The 23,650-nt window shown below is 41.9% G+C and overlaps 1 protein-coding gene across 4 annotated transcripts in view; it reads right to left on the reverse strand.

The window, feature by feature from the left end:
* Positions 1 to 5,824: 5,824 nt before the first annotated feature.
* CDK20 (cyclin dependent kinase 20) overlaps positions 5,825 to 23,650 on the reverse strand; it is a 28,282-nt gene continuing 10,456 nt past the window's right edge. For 2 of the 4 annotated variants that reach the window (XM_081317935.1, XM_081317936.1), the window contains 9 exons: positions 15,316 to 15,393; positions 14,189 to 14,278; positions 13,941 to 14,054; positions 11,001 to 11,189; positions 10,749 to 10,870; positions 10,352 to 10,414; positions 9,108 to 9,231; positions 8,832 to 8,987; positions 5,825 to 6,627 (listed from right to left, as the gene is read on the reverse strand). In XM_081317935.1, coding sequence (XP_081174061.1) covers positions 6,439 to 6,627; positions 8,832 to 8,987; positions 9,108 to 9,231; positions 10,352 to 10,414; positions 10,749 to 10,870; positions 11,001 to 11,189; positions 13,941 to 14,054; positions 14,189 to 14,263 — 1,032 coding nt within the window. In that variant the 5' untranslated portion in view covers positions 14,264 to 14,278; positions 15,316 to 15,393 and the 3' untranslated portion in view covers positions 5,825 to 6,438. Of the gene's footprint in view, positions 6,628 to 8,831; positions 8,988 to 9,107; positions 9,232 to 10,351; positions 10,415 to 10,748; positions 10,871 to 11,000; positions 11,190 to 13,940; positions 14,055 to 14,188; positions 14,279 to 15,315; positions 16,191 to 16,985; positions 17,638 to 23,650 lie in introns of those variants that run through there. The other 2 variants (XM_081317933.1, XM_081317934.1) reach the window with 2 other exon arrangements.

Here is a 23,650-nt window from a genome sequence, read left to right on the forward strand (position 1 = left end):
CATTCTTGAAAAGAGTGGAGATGCCAAATTCAGATGAGGTGTCCAAGCAACTCTCTGAATGTTGGCTTATCTCTGGAGCCACAGGAGAAGAGCATCACGAAGGCCAGTTCTGCACAACCCGTTTGCACAACAGGTACTCTAATCCCAACACTGAGACAGAATGTAACCAGGGCTACAATTATAATTTTAAGGCACTTAAAGGACAGGCCCCATTATCCACAGCATTAGCAATTTCACCAATTTCACCATGATGGATGAAATTATCTTTTATTCAGTCAACAATTTGCACAAAAATGTTTCATAAATTTTTTGTGTTCACTTTTTTGATTTACTCCCCACAATAGCTACCCATTGAAATAGGCTGGAATGAGAGTGACCAGTCAAAATTCATCTGGTATTTTTCCACGGCCAAGAATGGACTTAAAAGTTAGGACTTCGTAGGCCTGCTTCAGTAGTCTAGTTACTATATCGTTATATAAGATTCAAGCGATCCATTGATGGCCACTTCTCTTTAAGAGAGGGGTGGTCTTAAAATTGGTATCAGAAACTGGGAGATTGTGAGTTCTAGTCTCACTTTAAGCATCAAGCTGGCTGGAGGACCTGGAGCCTAGACTCTTGTTCAACCTGGATGCAGGCGATGGCAAACCACTTCTAAAATCTTGCCAAGGAACCTGCAAGGATTTGTCCAGACTAGCCCACCAAGGACGAGAGTCCAAAATCTCTTTTTCCTGGTGGGAGTGTCAATCAGGCAAAACTAAGAAAGAACAGATGGTTTCCTAAAAATGGCAGCCACAGATCTATTGAAAGAACTTGTTACTGGAGGCTTAGTAAGAGGGATTGGCAGAAACTCAATCCTGCGGATGATGAGATGCTATTTTGGAAATTCAAAAGAAATCTTTGCTAAGGCTGTTTGGGGACAAAATATTTATTTCGTGGTTTCAATGTCCCTTCCCTATCTTCACCTCAAAACCCTATTCAATGCATGAGAATATCTGGAGATGGAGATTAATGGAGTCTTACTTTTAAAAGAAAGTGATGGGGTGGGATTTTGGCAGAGCTAGTCTAGAGCATTACAGAGCATGATATGAGGAAATTGGGCATATTTATCTCTCTCTCTCTCTCTCTATCCAGGCACTTTGTAGAAAAATACCAGCTCTGGATGTTTCTGCCATCTCAGATGAGGTAGGAAGCTTCCAAAGAGAAGACTTTTTTCAATGGTGGCATATTTCTCTCGTCTGAAATTCTTAGCTAGCACAACTTCATGTGTGTCTATAGAGATTCTCACTCGTCCAGGTCATGGTTATCCCAAAGGTGTTTTTTTCCAAAAAGCAACTGGACTTTCTTGGGGGATTTTTTCCCTTTGAAAATGTTTCACTTCTCATCCAAGAAGCTTCTTTAGTTTAAAGAAAGGCTGGAAAGTTGCTTAAGAGGGCACATGTCACAGCCTTTCTTGTGTAAAAAGGCTATATACTCTGATGATACAGGTGAATGAGCTAATCCATGAGGCTGTTAAATGATCAAGTATACACACACACACACACACACACACGTGTGTGTGTGTGTGTGTGTGTGTGTGTGTGTGTGTGTGTGTAAATCCAACTCAAATGGGAGCAGAACTGTTGACCTACGCTTTTCACAAAATTGATATGGCTACTAAATTGCAACCTTTTAAAATTTATTTCATTTGTGGGATACCTCCCCGGTTCAGGCATTTCTTCATCCAAACCTAGTACCGAGAAAAAATATCTCCAGGACCAACACTTCCCCACCATCCACAACCTCCCCAATTACCTTGTTTGACCTTGTTTCAAGTCAGGTTTCAATTAAGAAACCTTAAAAGTAAGAGCTTCAGTCAGAAGTGCTCCACAGTGAGTATCACAATCGGTTTATCATCCGTATCTGGAAATGGAGCCGTATTGTTTTCTGATTGTATTTGGTTTGCCTTATCAGTTTAAGATTTTACAGTGCTGTCTACTATACAGCCAGTGGCAGGATTGGAAAATAGCATTATGAGGGACAGAGGTATATTTTTTTTATTTTTTTTATTTTTATTTTAATTCCATTTATATCCCGCCCTTCTCCGAAGACTCAGGGCGGCTTACAAGCTTAGCAGTAGCCTTCATTCTATGTATATGCCTGCTTATTAGGGCTTTCACACACCCCCAAGCGGCATTATTACAAAGTCAGCTTAATTGCCCCCAACAATCTGGGTCCTCATTTTACCTACCTCAGAAGGATGGAAGGCTGAGTCAACCTTGAGCCTGGTGGGATGCGAACCTGCACTAATTGCAGGCAGCTGGTGTTACTTAAGGAGGCATTAGCCCACTGCTCCACCAAGGCTCCTGTATTTGAGATATAGAGGGAATATTTGAGAATAGAGGGAATATTATGTTCCATATATTAGCCCTATGAAAGAGAATAATTCAATATTAATAATACATGTTAGTATTTGTAGAGCACCCTTTCTCTTCCTTTTAGTCTAGTGGTTTTAACCTCCCCACAACAGATGTTCCTTAGGAGGAGAGCACCTATTTTAAATTTCCAGAGGATGGTTCAGATGATCCTGGAATATGGACTTTACTCCTTCGAGTAAAATCTGATGTACAGCATATGCAGAGAGTTGTTTTTGAGATGGGGTATCTCTCTCTCCCACACTCTCTGGGCAAAGTTGAAGTATTAAGTCTCCCAATTCTGAAACAAGAAATGCCAGTAGAAGCAAAGCCCTTACGCAGAACTAATGAAAATGTAAAGCAAAGAAAAATTCTCCAAAAATGCTGCCTCTTTGCCCTTTAGGCACCCCAAGCTCCACCCATAGGCTGGAAACAGGCAACTAATCCATGATGCAGCAGGATAGACAAGTAGAGATAAAGCTATCTTGAGAGGCCAGACAGTGTGGTGAAAAGAAGCATCAGCCAGGATAATAACCAAGGAGTCCCAACGGAGTGTCAAGATCTTGGGGCCTGTCAGTTTACCCATCCTAGTCTATTCAACTCCACTCTCAGCAATAAAAAAGAATTTCCACCATGCCGATCCTAATCTGAAAGGGTTTTTCTGGTTCCTCACACAAGCTGTAAACTCTTTTCTATGAGACTACTGTATGTGGATACAACTGACATCACCAATATTCTTTAAAGAGGAAAAAACACTCCTCCTCCTCATGGTTGGGAAAACTTCATGGTAGTGAAGATATTGTTGAGACACTTCAGGGCAATTGCCATAATCTAAAAACAACTACTACACAAAGCACCAAGACTCAAATGTCTAGCTAGAGTAAGCCCAGGAACACTCAGTCCCATACTTTATCTAATCAATGATCCATAGCTAAATTGAGGACCGGATCATTCCCCATATATAGAGTATTTTTGAAAAAGAGAATAGAATGCATGGATGGAACTCTTTTATTGTGGAGTTCTTTGTAGCAATGGAGACCTACTGGGAATCTGATCATTACTGTGATGGAGTGTAGTAAGAAAGTGGATTCCCAACAGGGTGCATTGCAGAGGAATAAGAGTCAAGTCAGCCCAGATATTATAGGTGAAAGAGGGTGAAGGCAGCCCCTCCCTAATAGTTCACAGAATATATTCTAGATACAGATAGTAGAGTGCTCAATCTGGCAAGATTTTGCCTATAGGTGTGAAATAATAAAGACCTCATTTTGGAAGAATCAGCGTGTGTCTTTTTTGGTTTTGGGCCTGATAAGTTACTAAAGGTTCTGAGAGGCCCATAGAAAAACTTCTTATGAAGAGTACACATACTCAACTTACAACCGAGCCGCAAGTTTCTGTTTTTAAGCAAGGCAGATAAGTGAATTTTGTCCCGCTTTAAGACTTTTCAACAGTTTTTAAGCAAATTACTGCAGTTGTTAAGAGAATCATGTGATCATTAAATGGATTTGGCTTCCCCCATTGACTTTGCTGGTTGGTAGCCAGCTGGGGAAGGTTACAAATCATGATCACATGATCCCCAGGACAGTGCAACTGTCATAAATGTATGCCAGCGGCCAAGCGCCCGAATTTTGATCATGTGACCATGGGGATGCTGCAATGGTTTTAAGTGTGAGAACTGGTCATAAGTCAATTTTTTTCAGTGTTGTTGTAACATCAAACGAATGGTTGTAAGTCCAGGACTATCTGTATGGTTCTTCTCAGATGTGTGCCATCACTGCAATTATGATGCTTACTTTGCTTTTCTTCCTTCCTTTTATTAATTTTCATATCCCATTCTACAGTCAGACACAAAGCCCAACCAGATTTGTACAGAATCAACATCTCTGACAAATAGTTACTTTCACTAAGGGAAATTTATTTGCAAACTGCCAAAAATGATTGCTTTCTTAGATCAAATCATTAAACCGCATCCTTCGTGTAACTTGCATTATTTGTTTTCTGCCAAACATTTTGAAATAACGTTTGACGAAAGCTGGGTTTTCTCCCCCAGTAAAATTAGCTCCCTTAAGCTTTTGCAAGTGCAGCTGATAACTGAACAGCGGGAAAAAATGTTTGGAAACAATCTTAAAATCCTGGCCTGGTATCAAAAATGTGGGAAACAAAAAAGTTTGAACAGATAAAGGTGTCTGTTAAATGTCTGTTTTTTCTAGATCTTGCAAAATAAACAAATAAAAATCAAATAAATGAAATAAATAAAAAGTAGGTTTTGCTGATTCTGCAACTATTTATTTATTCTCTATATTATTTAGACTTCTTATGTAAGAACTGTTGCTTTGGGCTTTTAAAGGAATAAAACTTTAGTCAGTTTGAGGTCACAAGGCAGCCCAGCTGTTTCTTGGTAAAAATAACAATTCAATTTTTTTTTTAAAAAAAATCATACGGGAAAATGAAGACAAAAAAGTGTATTATGGGGGATAAGTTACTTCAATTGAGAGAGTGAAGGAGGATAAACTATTCAAATGGCCCTGGTTTAACAACTACATTTGCTTTTTAGCTGAGGCTAACTTTATACACAAACACATAGCCCAGTTCATTAAACAGAGCAATTGCCATGAGCCGCACGTAAACTAGCGGTTGTTTCTGCAGTCACGCAAAATTCAAAAATGAGTGATCATTTTACTTTTTCTTTTTAGGTAGGTCAGGATTTTGCATCAGTGATTGTCAACCTGAGGGACTGTTATTCTTTCTCTTTCTACCACAGCAACTATTTATTTATTCTCTTCCTTTTCCTCTTCCCCACAAAACCCCTGCTTCATCAAGCATCAGAGTAAATCTAGGGAGGTGATTTCTAAATCAGGCCAGGTCTTAAGCACACGATCTGGGGTAGCGGCAGCAATCCTCAGGAGTATTCTTAATGGTCAAAGAGATCCCAACAAGCCACTCCCATGCTCCTCAGAGTTCATCCCCCAAATCTGTAACCCAATAAAGAGCCTAGGAATTTAGTTGATTGCTTACCTGTTTAATTATCAACTGTTATAACAGCCACTGCATAAGAAGGGAGATTACAAAAAAGAAAAAAGGAGAGAGAGAGAGGGAGGGAGGGAGGGAGGGAGGGAGGGAGGGAGGGAGGAAGGAAGGAAGGAAGGAAGGAAGGAAGGAAGGAAGGAAGGAAGGAAGGAAGGAAGGAAGGAAGGCTTGAGGTAAGGCCTCAAAACTCGGTACAGGCCCTACCCTGTTTCAGAGGAACAGAGACCTTGTTTCCCCTGAATCCATCTAGCCCTTGTTCTGTTATCCCAAGGGGAAAAAATATGGCCAGGAGGAATATTAGGACAATTCTATGTGTACGCAGAAGATGGTAGAGGACAGGAAGGCCTGGAGGAACGTTGTCCATAGGGTCGCGATGGGTCGGACACGACTTCACAACTAACAACAACAAAATGTGTACGCATTGTGTTTTTTTTCCTTTTGCTTAAAGTTTGTATTTTAACTTTGTGAATAAAAAATAAATAAATCATTGGGAGGGAAAAAGAATTATCAGGAGAGAATTTTGTCACATGCCTCACTGGATGGGTTTTGTGAGTCTTTGGAGAGAACTCTTTCTCTTGGTCCTTCTACCAGCGTGGCAGCTCAGCATGCTCTCGGCTCCCTCTTTTGTCATCTGCTGCCACCAAATCACTCAACAAACGGGTTCCCTTGAAAATAAAAGGGGATGAATGCAGGCTGTACACGCCTCCTCCCCAGTATTTTTGTGCAGCCCCAGAAACTGGGCCACCAAATATCTGCCGGAAAATACTTAATTCAGCCATCCAATAGGCCCGTGCATGGTGGAAAAAAGTCGAAACACCTTTCTGCTTTTGAAAGTCCTGGATTCTTTTCACCCATCTGGGTGATATCACTGGGTTTCAGCCTTGCGTTTACCCACACATAGAGCCAATAAACGCCCAGCTCCTTCCCACAAGGATTTGAAGTGCCTTGGGATGAAGAACCAAACTTGCTTCATGAGATGGTATAAAAGCCAGACTTGAAAGGAGAACAAGAGCCGAATCTCTTTTTATACATCAATCACATATGGTGCCACCAGTTCCAGATCTACAACTGACCCTTCCAGGGGCTGCTCCACATGGAAATCACGGTGGTGCTGGAGCCCCTGACGAATCTTTTTGCTCCCACGCTGGGGAACTGGTAATTCCGAGTGGTGGGCCGGCAGAGGGGACGTGAAAAAATAGGGATGCAGAAGTGCCTAAGGAACAAGAAAGAAAGAAATCATCTGGCTGGCTCTGACCAAATCCCATAGGGTCTCCCACTATGGCCACGTGGAGAATCCCGGGCACTCTCAGAAAGCCTCCCTCCATTTTTTTGTGGGGGGAGGGAGGGAATTAGATTACAGTTCACAGATATCCTACGGGTTGAGCATTATGGGAAGTAAAGGTAGTCCTTGAGTTACAATTGTAATGAAGCCTGCCCATCACAGTTGTATGGTTGCAAAGTGGGCCAGTCACGTGACTGACTCAATTTTACAACCTTTTTTTTTTTGCAGCAGTCATTAAACGAATGCTGCAATTGTGAAGTAAGTCCATGGTTCGCTCTGGGTCAAAAGTAAATGCCAATTTTCAGCAAAACCCTTGTAAAACTGCGGGACGCTGCAAAGGGCCATAAATGCAATCCAACTGCTAAGCAACCAGAGTGTGTTCCTATAATTTCGGGGGGCGGGGGGGCAGAGGGGAGGGGTCCGAGAGTTGGAACTTCGAATCTGGGTCATAAGTACCCTCTGAGTAGGTCCGTTGGAGCTTTGAACAGTTCCTAAGCAACTGGTCACAAATCAAGGACTACCCACGTCAGCTAAGGAAGGCTGCTAACAGCACAAAGGGAATACAGGTAGTCCTCGACTTACGGCCACAATTGAGCCCAAGATTTCCATAGTGAAGTGAGACATTTGTTAAGTGAATATTGCCCCATTTTACGATCTTTCTTGCCACAGTTGTTAAGCGAATCAATGCAGTTGGTAAGTTAGTATCCTGGCTTCCCCATTGACTTTGCTCGTCAGAAGGTCGCAAAAAATGATCACATGACCCTGGGACGCTGCAACGGTCATAAGTATGAGCCAGATGCCAAGCAACTGAATCTTCATCACACGATCATGGGGATGCTGCAAAGGTTGTAACTGTGAAAAACCATCTTGAGTCACTTTTTCCAGTGCGGTTGTAACTTTGAACGGTCACTCAGGTAAGTCGAGAACTACCTATATGGGCCACTCATGCTGGGTGAACAAGGTTTGAACAAGCTTTTCTACCATGCAATCCCTCCGCCTCATTCACAGAATTTCACATGAGGTGGGGAATGTAATCCCCTTCTTTAAATCTTCTCATGTTTTCCCAACTAGTGCTTAGTATTTTTTTTCTTTATTTATTTAAGGTGGAATAGTGTTGCCTTTGAATTAGTACCACAAGTTGCTGATCACCTAGAGAAGCATCTTTAGGGAAACAGACATTCGTAGCTGTGCAAAAGGTGGCAAGACAAATAATGTCCACTGCAAAATAGCAAAGTGGGTTGGAGCGCCCTCTTTTGGTGGTTACAGAATGAACTTGGCTTTCTTCTCAATGAGCAAAATTTCTCAAGAAATTTCACAAGTGAACTGCTCCTAGGCTGATTTTCAATAAGCATCCCAAATAAGGATATCGTCTTTGCCGCTCTTAGGGAATTCCTAGACATAGCCTAGATCAGGCTCAAGGGCTATGCAAAAAGGCTTGTTAAAACCATTGCTTATTTTCTCAAGCTTCCTTGTTACAAGCTAAGTCTGGGGTAGGGAGTGGAAGATGCCCACAGGTGAGAAAATCTAAAGGATTTCCATGGCAAGAGACAATCCAATCTCACATCCGGACTGTACTCTTGCTTTCATTTGTAGTTTTGCAGCTGACATTCACCTCCAGAGGCAATTTTACTAAAGCGGGGTCACAATTTCAATCTATCAAAATTTGGCACCCATAAAAATTCCGTGTCCACTACTTTCTCTGAAGTGTGAAAAATGTGTTTTGTTAAGAAAACAGCCTGGGTTACTGAGCAGGTCATTGGGTTTAGAGTTAGACAGTCACAACTGGCTCAAAGTAGTTAATCTACATGTAGTAGTTTCAAAGACTCGTACATACTGGTTTCTGCCAATACAGGTACTCTTTGACTTAAGACCGCAATTGAGCCCCCCAAAAATTATGTTGCTAAGTGAGAAATGAGCTAAGTGAGCGCTGCCCCATTTTACGATTTTTTTTCTTGCCACGTCTGTTAAGTGAATCTCTGCAGTTGTTACATGAGTGACACGGTGGTGAAGTGAATCTGGCTTGCCTGTTGACTTTGCTTGTCAGAAGGTTGCAATCCCATAAAGCTCCTTGCCTTGGTCTTTACAGGATGCTGCACCATACTGACAGCCTTGTGGCTCCCCCTCCCCCAACTTACCTGGGCTGCTTGCATACGTTGCTTGGAAGGATAGACCAGAAACTCTTTCAGGAGCTGTACTGCTTGTGGAGAAGCATCAGGCACCACCTGCTCCAAAGGGATGGGCTGCTTCTCTTTGAAGGAGATTTTGTTGTAATCAGGCAACTCTGTAATCTCCTGTCCCAGCAAAAGAACAACAAGGGTGGGACTTGGCTATTGGTTTCTTCACTTTTAAAGGTCCTTGCTCCGCCCCTGGGCCCTAATCCCTGTGGGCAAGCTAATGGTTGTGGGACTCACCGGCCAGGTCTTGTGATTAGGTGTGCCAAGCACCCGGAGGACACAACACAGCTGCTCAATGTCATTTTCTCCAGGGAAAAGGGGAGAATTGTTGAGAAGTTCTGCAAAGATGCAGCCAACTGCCCTGGTTAAAGCGAGAAAAAGAGATAGCTGCATCCAGGAATAAGGGGGAACATCCCTGCCATCCAAACATTCAATCCCTTCCCTAACCAGTTTCCTGCTTTTTAATGCAGTGGAAAATCTTTGATTCTTGATTTCAATACGGTTTTTCTCCATGCAAACCGTTTCAACATTCCATATTGGAGACTTAACATTTCTTTTGTGTTGGGTTGCATGCATTTTTGTTTTCCTCACTTGGGAAAGGCTTCCCTTTTCTGAAAGAATATTCCTTTTCTTCAAGTTTCCTTAATACTGTTGATTAATCGGGATGATGGTAATAACGCTTTTCCCGATCTAGGAAATACATTTAAAGCTAAATGTTGATTATTGTGTTTGCAATTCTGCCATCTTCGGCTTGGTGTCTTGCCGAAATCCTGCCATCAAAAACTAGGGAGGAGGAAGCAAGTGTGGGGGGGGGGGGGAATGGGCAATAAACATGTATGGGGATATGATGGGAGATAGGGAAGGGGGATGACAGCTTGACGAAGACCAGGAACCAAAGAACCAGTTTGTCCCAGTATTCAAGGCCAGACACCCTGAAAATGGAATGTGGATTGCCCCAAACATCTCGGGTGATTCTCAAAACACTTATATGTGGCTCTCCATTGGCTGAAGACAAACTGATCAAGGGGGGGGAGAGTTAGGATGAGGGGGGAAAATTTGTAACCTGTCGCGTGGGAATCTTAGTTCTAGCCTGACTTTACTGCAACCAGCAACCTTTAGTAAAAGAGCCTATCATTTCACCTAAATGGAGCCGAGGGTCTTCCTTTCCTAAGGGACCTGATTGGGGCAGGTCTGGCAGTGATTCTGAGTAATGTCCAAGCACTTTGGACAAATTAGATTACTTCTGAACTTTACTTCACCATTTGCTTTATAATTTCCTCTCTTAAAAAGTATAATTATGTTGGATTCCCTTGGCAATTTTCCACTTAACCATGCCTGTCAATTATACCTTATGGCACTGTGGTCAAGGCTTACAGTCAGTTCAACAACTGCATCTCTAACTCTCCATGTTTGCCCTCTTAAAACAGCTCAGAGATAGAACAATCCAGATTCATTAAATGAAAGAGCTCAAAGCTGCTCACCACAGGTCTACACCTTCATCATACTTTCGAGCACCATACAGCAATTCGGGAGCCCGATACCACCTAATTGGGAAGAGTACACAAATCGTATTATACACAACTTTGTCCGTCTCACACAATGAAACTTAACTCCAATCTCCACAATTTTCAAGCCTGGTGCCAATAAGGCTCCAGAGCCTTCTTAACATTTAGGACTGATTTCAAGAGTCTTGGAATAAGGTCTGAAGAGGGAAGCTGGGACCCCTCAGAACGTCACCGAACTATCTCGTCCAACTTCCACCACCACTGAACATGTTAGCTGTGGCTACTACGAGTTGAAGATGGAAGCATCTTCCAGTTTGGTTCTCTCTTCCCTGGCTAAATGGTCAATCCATGCCCCGTGCCCACGGGTATTTACCTGGTGGCCACCTGATGACTATACAGTCTCTCTCCATCACTGGTGAACACCCGGGCCAAGCCGAAATCAGCAATTTTCAATTGCCCCGTGGAACTGATCAGCAAATTAGCTGGTTTCAGATCCTGAAAGAATTGGAAAACATCTTAGAAGCTAAGGAAGAATGGGCTGCACAGCCTCAATGGGTCAAATAACAAGGTCTGACCTTCCTGGGAGAAGAAAGCCATCCTATGGTCAAACTTAACCAAGCCTCACCCGGTGCATGATAGAGTTGGCATGGCAGAAAGCCACGCCCTTGAGCAGCATCATCATGTAGCCTTTCACTTGGGCTTCAGTAAGTGGCTGTTCAGAGTTGCGGATCACCTCGGATAAATCAGACAGCATGTACTCAAATACCAGCACAAACCCTGTGCCATGAGGGAAAACATCTTTCAGTTGCACCACCTAAAAGAGAGAAGTTACACAAATTGGATTCAATATTGGGTGGCCTGTCCCACAACTGATAACATGAAGAGTTGCCTATCCATCCTCAGTGTAGTGAGTTAAGTGACCGAGTGTCTGAAACAGCACAAGCCATCTGAAGGTGTTTACAAAGCCTTAAGTTATATTATTCCCCCCATCCCCAAAACCTATCTTTATGCTGGACACATTTCACTGAACTTCTTCAAGCTGGTCAGTTAATAAGTAATGATTGCACTGTTATCATTTGGCAAAATTCTCTTTTTGCATTTTGCAATGGGTTGAGATAGGGAGGTTGCGGTGGAAACAGGCCAGTTAGTGCTGAAAACTGTTAACTTGAGGACAGAGGCAGGCATCTTACAAGGCGAACCAGAAATAGAAAAGGCAAAAGTACTGGTGAAAGATTAAAATGCTACAGACGGTATTGCTACCAATATTGGTTATGATCACTTTATTGATGTTCTGTTTATTCCCCCATACAGGTAGTCCTCGGCTTACAATTGTTCACTTAGTGACCATTCGAAGGTACAACAGTGCTAAAAAAAGTGACTTATGACCATTGTTCGCACGAACGTTGCAACTTCCCCATGGTCGAGTGATCAAAATTCAGATGCTTGGCAACTGACTCATATTTATGACGGTTGCAGCGTCCCGGGGTCATGTGATCCCCTTTCACAACCTGACGAGCAAAGTCAATGGGGAAGCCAGATTCATTTAACAACCGTGTTACCAATTTAGCAACTGCAGTGACTGACTTAACAACTGTGGCAAGAAAAGTTGTGAGATGGGGCAAAACTCACTTAACAATTGTCTTGCTTATCGTCAGAAATTTGGGGGTCAATTGTAGTTGTAAGTCGAGGACTGCCTGTTTCTTGTTTTGTTTTCAAGTTAGGAAAAAGCTCTGAACTATTTGCATAATTGTTAGATTATTGTCAGCATTCAAAACTACTTTCAATCAAAGTGTCCAGCAACATAAGATAAGCTTTATTGTCATTTTTTTTACTGTGGGCACAATGGCACACATCAAAAATGAAATTTAGTTGCCCACTCTCAAAGTAGAACACATACATGACACACACCTAACCATATTATATACACATATGTATGGACCCACACCCCTATATATACATAACAAATAAATATTAAATACTGTCCATCTTGAATATATAACGGAAGGAGGAAGCTTGAGTGTTCACAAGGTTAATGCTATATGGAATGAAACTATGGCTGAAATGAAAAACTGACATGCAGTCGGTCCCATTAAGAGGCAGTCTTCCAAACTTGCAAGGGCTCTTCCTCCTGGCCTTGATTATGCTTGAGCAATGCTAAACAACTCGCAACATACTCTTATTTGCACTGCACTGGACTGGCATGCGGTTGCCCTGAAAAATGCATGGATATGTGACAGCAGATCAACTTCAATGGTTTAAGATAGCTCATTGCATTGCCATGGTTTAATTATGGTTTATTGAGAAAGCCATTCACCCCATGACTACCTCTCATACACCTCCAGGCATCTTTCCAGACCTAGGTCACCCAATACAGTAGACACATCTCTGGCGCATACCCACATATCTTTCCTAACCAACACAGCACCTCTACCACACTCCTTACTAACCATTCTTCGCCTGCACCCCTCATGCACCTCTTTGCTCCTTCCCTCATCTAGTAGCAGCCACTGGCCTTTGCCTGCTGGCCTTTGACTTGCAACTTCCAGCTGGCTTCCCCACTGACTTTCTCCCTGCAAGATCCCCACAAGCAGAGTAAATAGAGAAGCCAGCAAAAATTTGAGGGATGGAGAAAAGGAAAAAAAAGTCAGAACTGAAGAATGGAAGGAAGATAATGACAGGGAGGGAGGGAGGAAGAAAGGACAGAAAGAAGGAAGCATAGAAGGAAGGTGGACGGTAGGAAGGAAGGAAGGATTTCAATGCTCCTTACCTACTTCCTACAAGGAAACTACATAGGGAAGCTGGCAGGAAATTCCTTCCATTCCCACTGCTTTTTTGCCCATCTGTGGTCATTCTGCTTCTCTGTTTAAGTAAGGAAATATCTCTGAAACAATGACCCAGTGGGGCATGGGTTATCCAGTCATTTAGATTAAAATATAGTAATTATTATAGGCCGTTTTTATCTGTTTCTGGAAGATCAAGGGAGTGACAGCAAGATGTTTCGGTGGAGGGGAAAGTTATGGCAAAGTTAAATGGCTCAGTTTACCTGTAATCTTTAATTATTTATTTATTTATTTATTTATTTATTTATTTATTTATTTATTTATTTATTAAATTTTTATACCGCCCTTCTCCCGAAGGACTCAGGGCGGTGTACAGGGCAATAAATATCAAAATGTAAATACAAAAGTTAAAAAAGAGATTAAAAAGAATTCAATAATTATGCCCAATATAATACAATAATAAAAGTGTGTTAAAACTTTATCTGAATTCCCAACACTCTCTCCCAGGTTATTATGCCTTAGTGCAGGGGTAGGCAACCTCGGCTCTTTTATGACTCGTGGACTTCAACTCCCAGAATTCCTGAGCCAGCATGGCATGGCTGGCTCAGGAATTCTGGGAGTTGAAGTCCACGAGTCATAAAAGAGCCGAGGTTGCCTACCCCTGCCTTAGTGCAATACATAAACCAGGCTAATTTGTTCTGAAATATAAGTTTACCGGAGGCCTAGCCTGAGATGGAATTCGAAGGAAGCTGGTCCATGAATCGTCATTTCCACAAGCTACTCACGTGCTGGTTTTCCTCAATCTCCTGCAAAGCCTTGATCTCCCTCAGGGCTTGGTTGGGGATCCCATCCTCCAGCTTGCGGAGAGCCACTTTCTTCAGGGCCACAGTCTCCCCAGTCTGCCAGGTAAGAGAGCAAAATAAAAATTGGAAGCGGATGTTCATCCTGAGAACTTGAGAGAGAGAAAAACAAAAACAAAAAAACCCCAAAGCTGGCTACATTGGCCTCAGAGATCATGAGGAAATCCACTTACTTCTATATTCTTGGCTTTGAAAACAATGCCGTGGGCTCCTTCTCCAATACGGCCAAGAATGCTGTACTGATCCATGGCACCTTCTCAAAACTGAAACAGAAATGACAGCTCATCTGTTCCAGCCTGGGATTCCTACAACACTTATTGAATAATGTGTGAGTTGTCTTTCCTTTTTTCTTTGCTAAAAGTATGTCTCACATTTCTGTCTCAAGCTACATTAAATTGCTAACCTAACCCCCTCGGAAGTAAATACAACTTCAAGCAATTATAATTAGCTTTAAAATCAATATAAAACTACAAACAGTTCAAAAGGCTCAGTATAAAAGAGCTATGTTTGAAGACAAGCTTTCAAAACAGCAAAAAAAGCAGGCTCGCCTCTCATCTTGCCAGCTGCAGTTTTCTATCGGTATGGACTTGTGCTATTTATTTTTTGAAACTGGATTAACTAATTTGGCTTCCAACAAGGGAAATGTAAGTCACTGAAGAAATGCGATTTACAAAAAAAAAACATGTAATAGTCTTAATAGAATCAAAATTTCTAAATGGGGAAGCCAGTTTCTTAAATCAATTTTAAAAACATTCTATGAGTTACATTTTTGATACTTATATTTAAATTAATTCACTGAAATCACTGGGCATGTTTGTTTATACAGTATACTCATTCAGTTTCGATGTCCATCTCAACAAGTGACTCTTGGCAGCAAACAAAATGAATCAAAACAAATTGCCATTATAATAAACACATTAAAATGCACACAGCAGTTGAGGATTAGGATTATAAAGCCATGGAAAATTGTTCCCCCAGCCACTAGGACAGCTGGGAGTTGAGTTCAACACATACAGTATATGTATTTGGGGTGGGAGCATAATGTTATCTTAGTAGTATATAGTGTTTTTTTTATGTAGCTGTTGTTAGACAGCCAGGGTAATATTGTATAAGATGAGTAGCCTTATAAATCTTTTTAGTATTAAAAATAAATCTGAACGCTCTCTGCCCCAGCACATATACAGAGTGGCAAGACTTTTAAAAAGTCAGAATTCCTACATCTTCTTCGTGGTGTAAAAGAGAATTTCAGGCAAACAAAAGTAAACTTCCAAAATGCATCACAGGATATTAACTAGATTACCTTGTGGATTTCTCCAATGTTGATTTCAAGATTCTTTCACAAGATATTATAGTATTGAGGAAGCAAAGTCAGGGTGTTCTTTTAATTCGTTTGCCAGAAAAATAAAACATGAAACAATCCAATTTATAAATTTCTCAATACATTTAAATAAGAATACAGGTAGTCCTTGACTTACAACAGTTCATTTAGTGACCAAAGTTACAACGATACTGAAAACAGTGACTTATGACCATTTTTCATGCCTATGACCACTGCAGCATCCCCATGGTCACATGATCAAAATTCAGACGCTTGGCAACTGACTCATATTTATGACGGTCGAAGTATCCCAGGTCCTGTGATCAACTTTTGTGACCTTCTGAAAAGCAAAATCAATAGGGAAGCCAGATTCACTTAACAACTGTGTTACTAATTTAAATAACTGCAGTGATTCACTTAACATATGTGAGAAGAATGGTTATAAAAAGGGGCAAAACTCACTTAACAAATGTCTTTTTTACCAACAGAAATTTTGGGCTCAATTGTCGTCGTAAGTTGAGGACTACCTGTACACTGACTACAAACCATATTATATGGGATGGGAGTTGAAGTTCAACATCAATCAGAATATAACAAGCAATAATTAATTCCTCAGTAATATGTGATGATAAGCTTGTTTTTATTAAAAGATTCAGTAACTGGGACCTGATTGTTCTGAAATACAAATCTGGCATATATTTTAGAAAGAGAAATATGCATAAAACCTATCCTAGATATATAAGGACCAATTTCCCCAGAAGTCTGAGTTGAAATATTAGGAAAGTTGCTTTAAAGATGATAAATATCAAATTCCTTTCTACATGCTGAGGTGATCCCATCATCCACCCCAACTTCTTCCCAATTTTTAATCCAAACCACGAACATAGGAATCAGTTTTAATCAGAAATTAAATCATCAATTTTAACATTTCTTCTGGATTAGACCATGACCTATTACTGGTCCCTGGACAGATTGCAAACGGGATTTCACAGCAGCACCGCTCTCTCACTTCTCGACTGCCCCCAAACATATTCAGTGGTATACTACTGTTGAATATGGAGGTTCCTTGCTTTGTAAAATATTTAACGTATTAATTTTTCGCAAATATACCTAGGATCTTTTCAGAGGCATCAACGTTTAAGATATGGCCAGCGTAATATATTAACCAACGGGATGGATTCTAACTCTATGCTGCTACCGTCTACCGTACTGCCCAACTAACTGGGCAATTCCTCAAGGTCTAACTGCACGAAAGAAATACATACTTTCTCGTTAAGGTGTACGCGCATACTTAATATGCGAAAGAGGTAAATTGCCTTTTCCCCCTCTCTTACTCTAAGGCAGGGGTCTTCAAACTTGGCCCTTTTATGACTTGTGGACTTCAACTCCCAGAATTCCTCAGCCAGCTTTGCTGGCTGAGGAATTCTGGGAGTTGAAGTCCACAAGTCATAAAAGGGCCAAGTTTGAAGACCCCTTGCTCTAAGGCACCAGTGCACCGCTTTTCCTAATGCAGAACACCTCGGTGGTTGCGCCTTTTCAAGAAAAGTACGGAATTTGTTCTCCTAACCTCCACCAAGCTTTTAAAGATAATGACTCTGTAACAAAACAAAACAAAACCGTCTTATGCAAAACCCTCATCGACCCCTCCTTACCTCATTAAAGTAACCACGCAAAAAACGGATACTCGCCCTCCAGGAAGATAGGTTACAGGACTCAGGCATCCAGCCCGCTTTCTCCGACCGGAGACCGCTCAGCCAAAAAGGATCCCCGCCGATCGCTTCCCAGCATGCCGCGCGCTCCCGCAAGTGGCACCCTTCGCGGCATTTCGACGAGAGTTCGGGTTCTCCGTTGCAGGGCTTCCCTCAACACCAGCAACTTTAAGATGCGTGGACTTCAACTCCCACAATTCCACGCTGCCTAGGGATTTCTGGGAGTTGAAGTCTACGCTGCTCTATTGCGAGAAGTAGTCTAACTTCACATATGAGTCTTTTTTTTAAAAGGTGTGAGCTCTTTTTTGGCCGCTTGGGGTTTTTTTTGCAACCTCTGCTTCAAAAAAAAATATCACCAAACAAACTCGTATTTATTTACATATTTCGGGCAAACAAATCCTGCAAGTTACGGCAAAACCGAGGACTTTTCTGTCTTGCTAGGAACTCAGGCTATCCTAATGAAAGATTCATAAACTCTCCTTAGAAGGGAGGAGTATAGAATCGCAAAAAACCCCTTCATTTGGCATATAATCCAACATTTATCTTGGTATTTTATATTTCTAAACCGCCCATCTCCAGCACAGAGGAGCTCTGATGCAGAGCTTCGCACATCCTCTGCCTGCTATGTTGTTGTTAAAAACGGGAATGTAATTTACACATCTCCACGAATCACAGTGTTTGGCCAAAACTCCAAAGTACGGGCGTATTGCTTAAGGTTAATCAATTTTGCTTCCTCGGAATAAAGACAGTATAATATCTATCGCTACATATTTGAGGTAAATAAAAGGTTGCCACGCCTTAAGGCTGTAGGATGTCGAACTGGGATCGATAAACTGCAATTCGCTCCACGTGATGAACACACTGCCACAAAAAGATGTGCTGAATAAGTATTTAGGTTGGTTGCGTACTTTCCCATCCTTGCTTCAAGCGTGCAGGAGTCTAATTGGAACCGGAAAAGATGGCTGTATGACTGAGGATTTTCAATTTACCTCTTTGCCAGGCAGTGGTTTTGTGGAGGCTTATAGAGAAGGCACTGCGTTGCCCAGCAACCCGACTCCAACGGTTCCTTAAGGTCCCCTTTCTGAAAGCAAGGTGCTGCGAAAGAAGTTTGTGCGTGAAAGCTTTTGAGTTCTCTAGAAGTTTGAATAGCATAGTAGACAAAACGAGCATTGGAGGAACAAGAATTAGAACATAGTACACAATAGTACTCATTCATTTGGGGACTTTTCTGTTTTTCCCCATTTAAACTGAACAGAAAACCTGGAAAACGTACGTCCTTCCCTTATGTAACTGATCCTAATACATATTAACAGCCTTCGGTGGATTTTGGAAATTTCCACTTTCCTTTCCTAACGATGGCCATTCAGATGTTGCTGAACTACAAGTCTGGTGGCTATCTTCTTGCCGGCTGAAGTACTGGGAGCAAGATCAAGTGAGCAATGCCTTCCCACCATCCACTGCCAGTAAAAGTGTAGTAGATTGTAATTTTCATCATGGGGAAATTGCTTCTTTGTTCTTTTGCTTTGTTTGAAAACCAGGATCACCGGAAGTGATTCACTTGCCACCTGCTGCCATTTCAGCTATGCAGAATTCCAGTTCTACAGATGGGATTTTACCCTCTTGGTTGCCTGAAGTTCTCTTGCAGAAGGACAGTGTTGGAAGCCCCCTAGAGCATACGTTTTCAAGCTTTGTCAGGCCATGAAGAGATTAAGGAATATTCCCAAACTGCATGCTTCTAACTCCATGGAAGAATATGATTCCTTTCAAAATCTAATACAATCCACTTTTCAGGTTTGATTTCCAAACTTGTAATATTTCTACATTGTTCCACTTCAAGCTTTGGTTTCTTAGATCTCACCCATCTCAATATTGCCCTCAACTACCATACCAATTTCAACTGCATTCCTGGAACCTTTATACTGATAAAACCTCAATGTGCTTCTTCCAGGGATGTAAGTGTTGGCTATCATGGGGAACAAGATGAAATCCTGAGGCATCTCAATACACCATAGCAAAGATTATGGTGGTGGAATTCCCTGAGGCATACTCTGGCCTCATCTTTCTACATCACTTAGTGTGTGTGTCTTCCATTCAGTGTTTACTCCTGGCAACTCTGAACAAGTCCCTGCAAATTTCTTGGTAAAATTTCTGAAGTGGTTTGCCCTTCCAAGGCGGCCTGTTTCCTAGGACTGAGAAAGACTGGTCCAAGGTCCCCCCAAGTGATTTTGTGCCTAAGATGGGACTAGAACCCACAATCTTCCAGTTTTCAGCCTGAGGCCTTAACCACAACCCCAGACTAGCTCTCTGTTTATCACAAAGTCCCATCCCAAACTACAGATGAGAAAGGGTATTGCAATATTAAAATTCATCAAGAGATTGAGGTGAACCAACCAAATACATTTCCACCTCCATCCCCTTTCATAAGACAGGTACAAAGGCAAATCAATTAAGAGTATAGTAACAGTAAATCAGTGCACAGAAGCGTAATAGTAGAACTATAAAGTCAATTACGTAATCCAGGCAAACTCTTTGCCCATTGCAAGTACCCAAAATATAACATCTCTATCCATTTCTGTTTAGATGCATCCAGTTTCATTTTCTCTCAAGGCCACTAGTTTTTCCATGGAACAATTATTACTGTTAGGAAGAGTACTTGAGGTTGAGGATTGACTAACTTATGTAGTGAAAATATTGCTTGCATAATTTGAAAAGTACATTTCTTTTGAGGCAGCCTAAAATTGTATTTGCCTTTTTAGTAGCCACAATGCATGGCTGATTTATATATAGTTTCTAATCAAATACTGTCTAACATCAGTATTAGGGAAACCAGGTATCCCTAATCCCCGTCTCTTACCTGTTTCCAAAGTGAAGATCTTTGCATTTATTTATTATTATTTATTTATTTATTATTTAGACATATACTGCCCTTCTCCCGTAGGACCCAGGGCGGTTCACAAGGCGATTAAAACAATATAACAAAACAAAAGTTAATAACAAATTAAAATAAATTAAATTATCCTTAATTAAAATCTAAAAACCTTAACTCTAATTAAAAAACCCAATTACAATAGGTTAAAAATTAAAGTTCTCAGTCCTGGCCGGAAAGCTCAAAGAGCCAGGTCTTCAGGTCCCGGCGGAACGAACGAAAATCTGGGGCAGTCCTGAGCTCTACGGGTAACTGGTTCCAAAGGGCAGGCGCGCCCACAGAGAAGGCCCTCCCCCTGGGTGTCGCCCTCCAGCAATCCTTTGCCGGCGGCACCCTGAGAAGGCCCTTCCTGTGGGAGCGCACAGGACGAAGGGAACTTGATGCCAGCAGCAGGTGTTCCCTCAGATATCCCGGACCCAAGCCATTTAGGGCTTTATAGGTCATCACCAGCACCTTGAATCTCACCCGGAGGGCAACCGGAAGCCAATGCAGCTCGCGGAGCAGAGGTGTTACATGGGAGTATCGGGGAGCCCCCATCACAACTCGCACGGCTGCATTCTGCACCAGTTGAAGCCTCCGAGTGGTTCTCAAGGGCAGCCCCATGTAGAGAGTGGTTACAGTAGTCTAACCGGGAGGTCATGAGCACATGAGTGACTGTGCGCAAGGCATCTCGGTCCAGATAGGGTCGCAACTGGCGCACCAGGCAAACCTGGGCAAAAGCCCCCCTGGTCACGGCTCCTATATGATCTTCAAAACTGAGCCGCGAATCCATTTGTTCCTGTTAAAATTCATTCTAGTGCAGGGGTGTCAAACTCAATTTCATTGAGGGCCGCATCAGCATTGCGGTTGCCCTCAGGGGGCCGAGTGGGCGTGGCCTGGGTGGGCATGGCCTACTGGGTGGGCGTGGCTAGAGTGGGTATGGCCTACTGGGTGGGCATGGCCAGCTCTACATCGTTCGCATCAAGGGTGCCTAGGGGGGCCTGGGCAGGAGTGGGACAGATCTGAGGGTCTCTGGCAGGAGGAGGGTCTCTGGGCCAGGGCCAGGGCCAAGGCAGTGGGGGCCGTTCCCTCACTGTTTCCAGGATGGCTTCGCAGGCCACATGAAACCACTTCGCGGGCCGGATCTGGCCCCCGGGCCTTGTGTTTGACATGTCTGTTCTAGTGTTTTCAGACCATTTACCTTACATATTGATATTATTTTTAATTTAGGATTTAGCTACACTACCCAGTGTTATGTCAGACCTGATGGGTGCTTCATATATCTCTACATCCAAAGATTACTGAAAATGCTGTAAAAGGCCAATTATCATTTAGCTGTATGGTGCTAGGTTTCTCAGTGCTGCTGAGAAACATTCCACAAGTAGTGCTGGAGTCCGAGGAGGTCATTGAAAGGCAAATCAAAGGCACCTTACACTCAGTCTATGTAAGTATCAGACCTATCTAGTTTGCTAAGCAGAACATATTAGGGCACTTTTACCCCTCTTATTGGAATCACTATTATTATTACTCTGCTGCTTTGCATATACACCCAGAGTATATACGTACATTGGAGACAAATTCCTTGTGTGTTTAATCACACTTGGCCAATAAAGTATTTTATTCTATTTGTAAAAAAAAATGTTGACATCAAGACAAATGTCTATATTTTACTTATCAGACTTATCTTGCATAGCTCAGGAAAGTGACCTATTCAAAACATGAAATATAATATTGGCAAATCTTCTCCATGACAAATTCATGCTGATTTCTAGTAGTTAGCAAACTATTTTCAAGCAGTTTAGTTTTAAAGTTTGCTTCCAAATCTCCCCAGTTATTGATGTCAGATTCGCTTACAGTGTGCCAAATTTTCCAGGGGGCACGGGGGAAATAGGAATGTTTGCCATCCTCTACTCAGTGAAAAAGAGTAGATTCTCCAGATTTTTCAAGGATAAAAATATTTGAGGAGCCATCTTGCCCCCTCATAGGATTGGTCCGTCCCACTTGCTCCAGCAGAAGAGACCTGCTTCAGATCTCAGCTGTCAAAGAATTTCAGCTGGTGGTCCAGGAGAAGAACCTTTTCTGTTGGCCCCTGCCCTAATCTTCTGCTGGAGATGAGGTGTGCCCCACGCTTTTGGCCTTCCAGAAGAGCTTTAAAACCTAGCTTTCCCGGCTGGACTGGCACCCTGATGGAGGTGCTCTGTGCTTGGGGTGGCTGACAGGATAGAGAGAAGATCCCCACCCCTATGTTGCCTGTCTTCTTGGTTTTTAGTTTCTATTTAATCTTTCTTAATTTTAATTATTTTATTGTCAATTTTGAAAATGAGCATGGCTGCGGCCATCTTCCTTATTCATTTTTGGTTGACACATTGAAAGGAGGGGGGATTACCAGGTGCTTCGCTAGTCAAAATGATCTTTTGTCTCATGGGAACCAAGGGCATCAGCTGGGCGTTGTGTAAAAAGCCCACCAAGATGTATTGGGGAACGTAGTTGCTTGCATAGCCCTAGGGGTGGGATTTCTTAACTTTGTATTGGGGAATTGTTACGTGTATCTCCAGACTTGGTTTCACTTTTGAGGTGCCGATACTTTGTAATTAATAAACATGTTCTTGCAAGCTCGGAGTTCTGCTTTATTTGTTTCTCTCTTGTGGGAACCATGACATTTATATTATCTTTTCATCATTTTGTAAGCATCCCAGAGTTGTTCAACAATGATATAAGCAGCATCTAAAATTAATAAACAAATTTAATAAACAGCCAGGCAGACAGTGAAATTTGGCCAGCTTTCTTCAATAGCTTTGATGCAATCTATCTGGCTCTGAAAATCTGAATTCAGTCAAGATCAATAGATATTCCCTTTTTCTGTCAAGCTCATGTTGAAATTGTTTTTAACTGAAATTGTCTAGTAAAGTCAACTCTTTTTCTCAGTCTGACTTAAGAGGAACTGACTACTGTAACTTTTTTTCTTCTCTTCTGCATTCTTCACTGAACAATTAATAGTTTCTTTTGTTTTTAAGCATCGCCTCCTATGCAGACCTTTAGCTATTCTGAGCTTTTGTTTCCCTGACACCATCTCTGTCTCTGGTGAAATTTCCTATTCTCAATGAAAAGGTAGTCTGGATGTGCCCAAGATAACAATATCCCTTTAATAATGTATTGATGGGGAAAATGTAACTTAAATTACAGACAAACCAGTTTACCCCTGTGGGCTTTTTGAAATCCCAGTATTAGTCTACTACTGGTTGCTACACTAGCAAAGTTCTACTTTCAATACAGTACAAGATAGCCATCACAAAACCTCATTAAGCAACAAAACAGCTAGTCTATTCATATCTGGCCTCATTAATATATTGTGTATTACACCAACACACACACTTTGTCATTATTCTCACTTCAGTGATACTGGGTCAATAGCAAACTTAGATTTGTCTAAGAGGACATTTTATCACATTTCACTCCTCACACCCTCATTTTCAACTGACACCAGAGCTTACATTGACAATTACGATTTCTACCACATATTAGTGAAGATGGTATTTAACAGAGGAGGAATTTATCATCAATGCAGAATGAGGTTGAGGAAGTGCACAGGTATAGTATAGGAAATGCACAGGTATAGTATAGGTGGTACCTTGCTCAATAGTAGCAACTGTGAGAGAGATCTCAGAGTCCTAGTGGACAATCACTTCAATATGAGCCAGCAGTG

The sequence above is a fragment of the Vipera berus genome (genome assembly GCF_964194415.1).
Source record: "Vipera berus genome assembly, chromosome: 2".
Taxonomy (NCBI): domain Eukaryota; kingdom Metazoa; phylum Chordata; class Lepidosauria; order Squamata; family Viperidae; genus Vipera; species Vipera berus.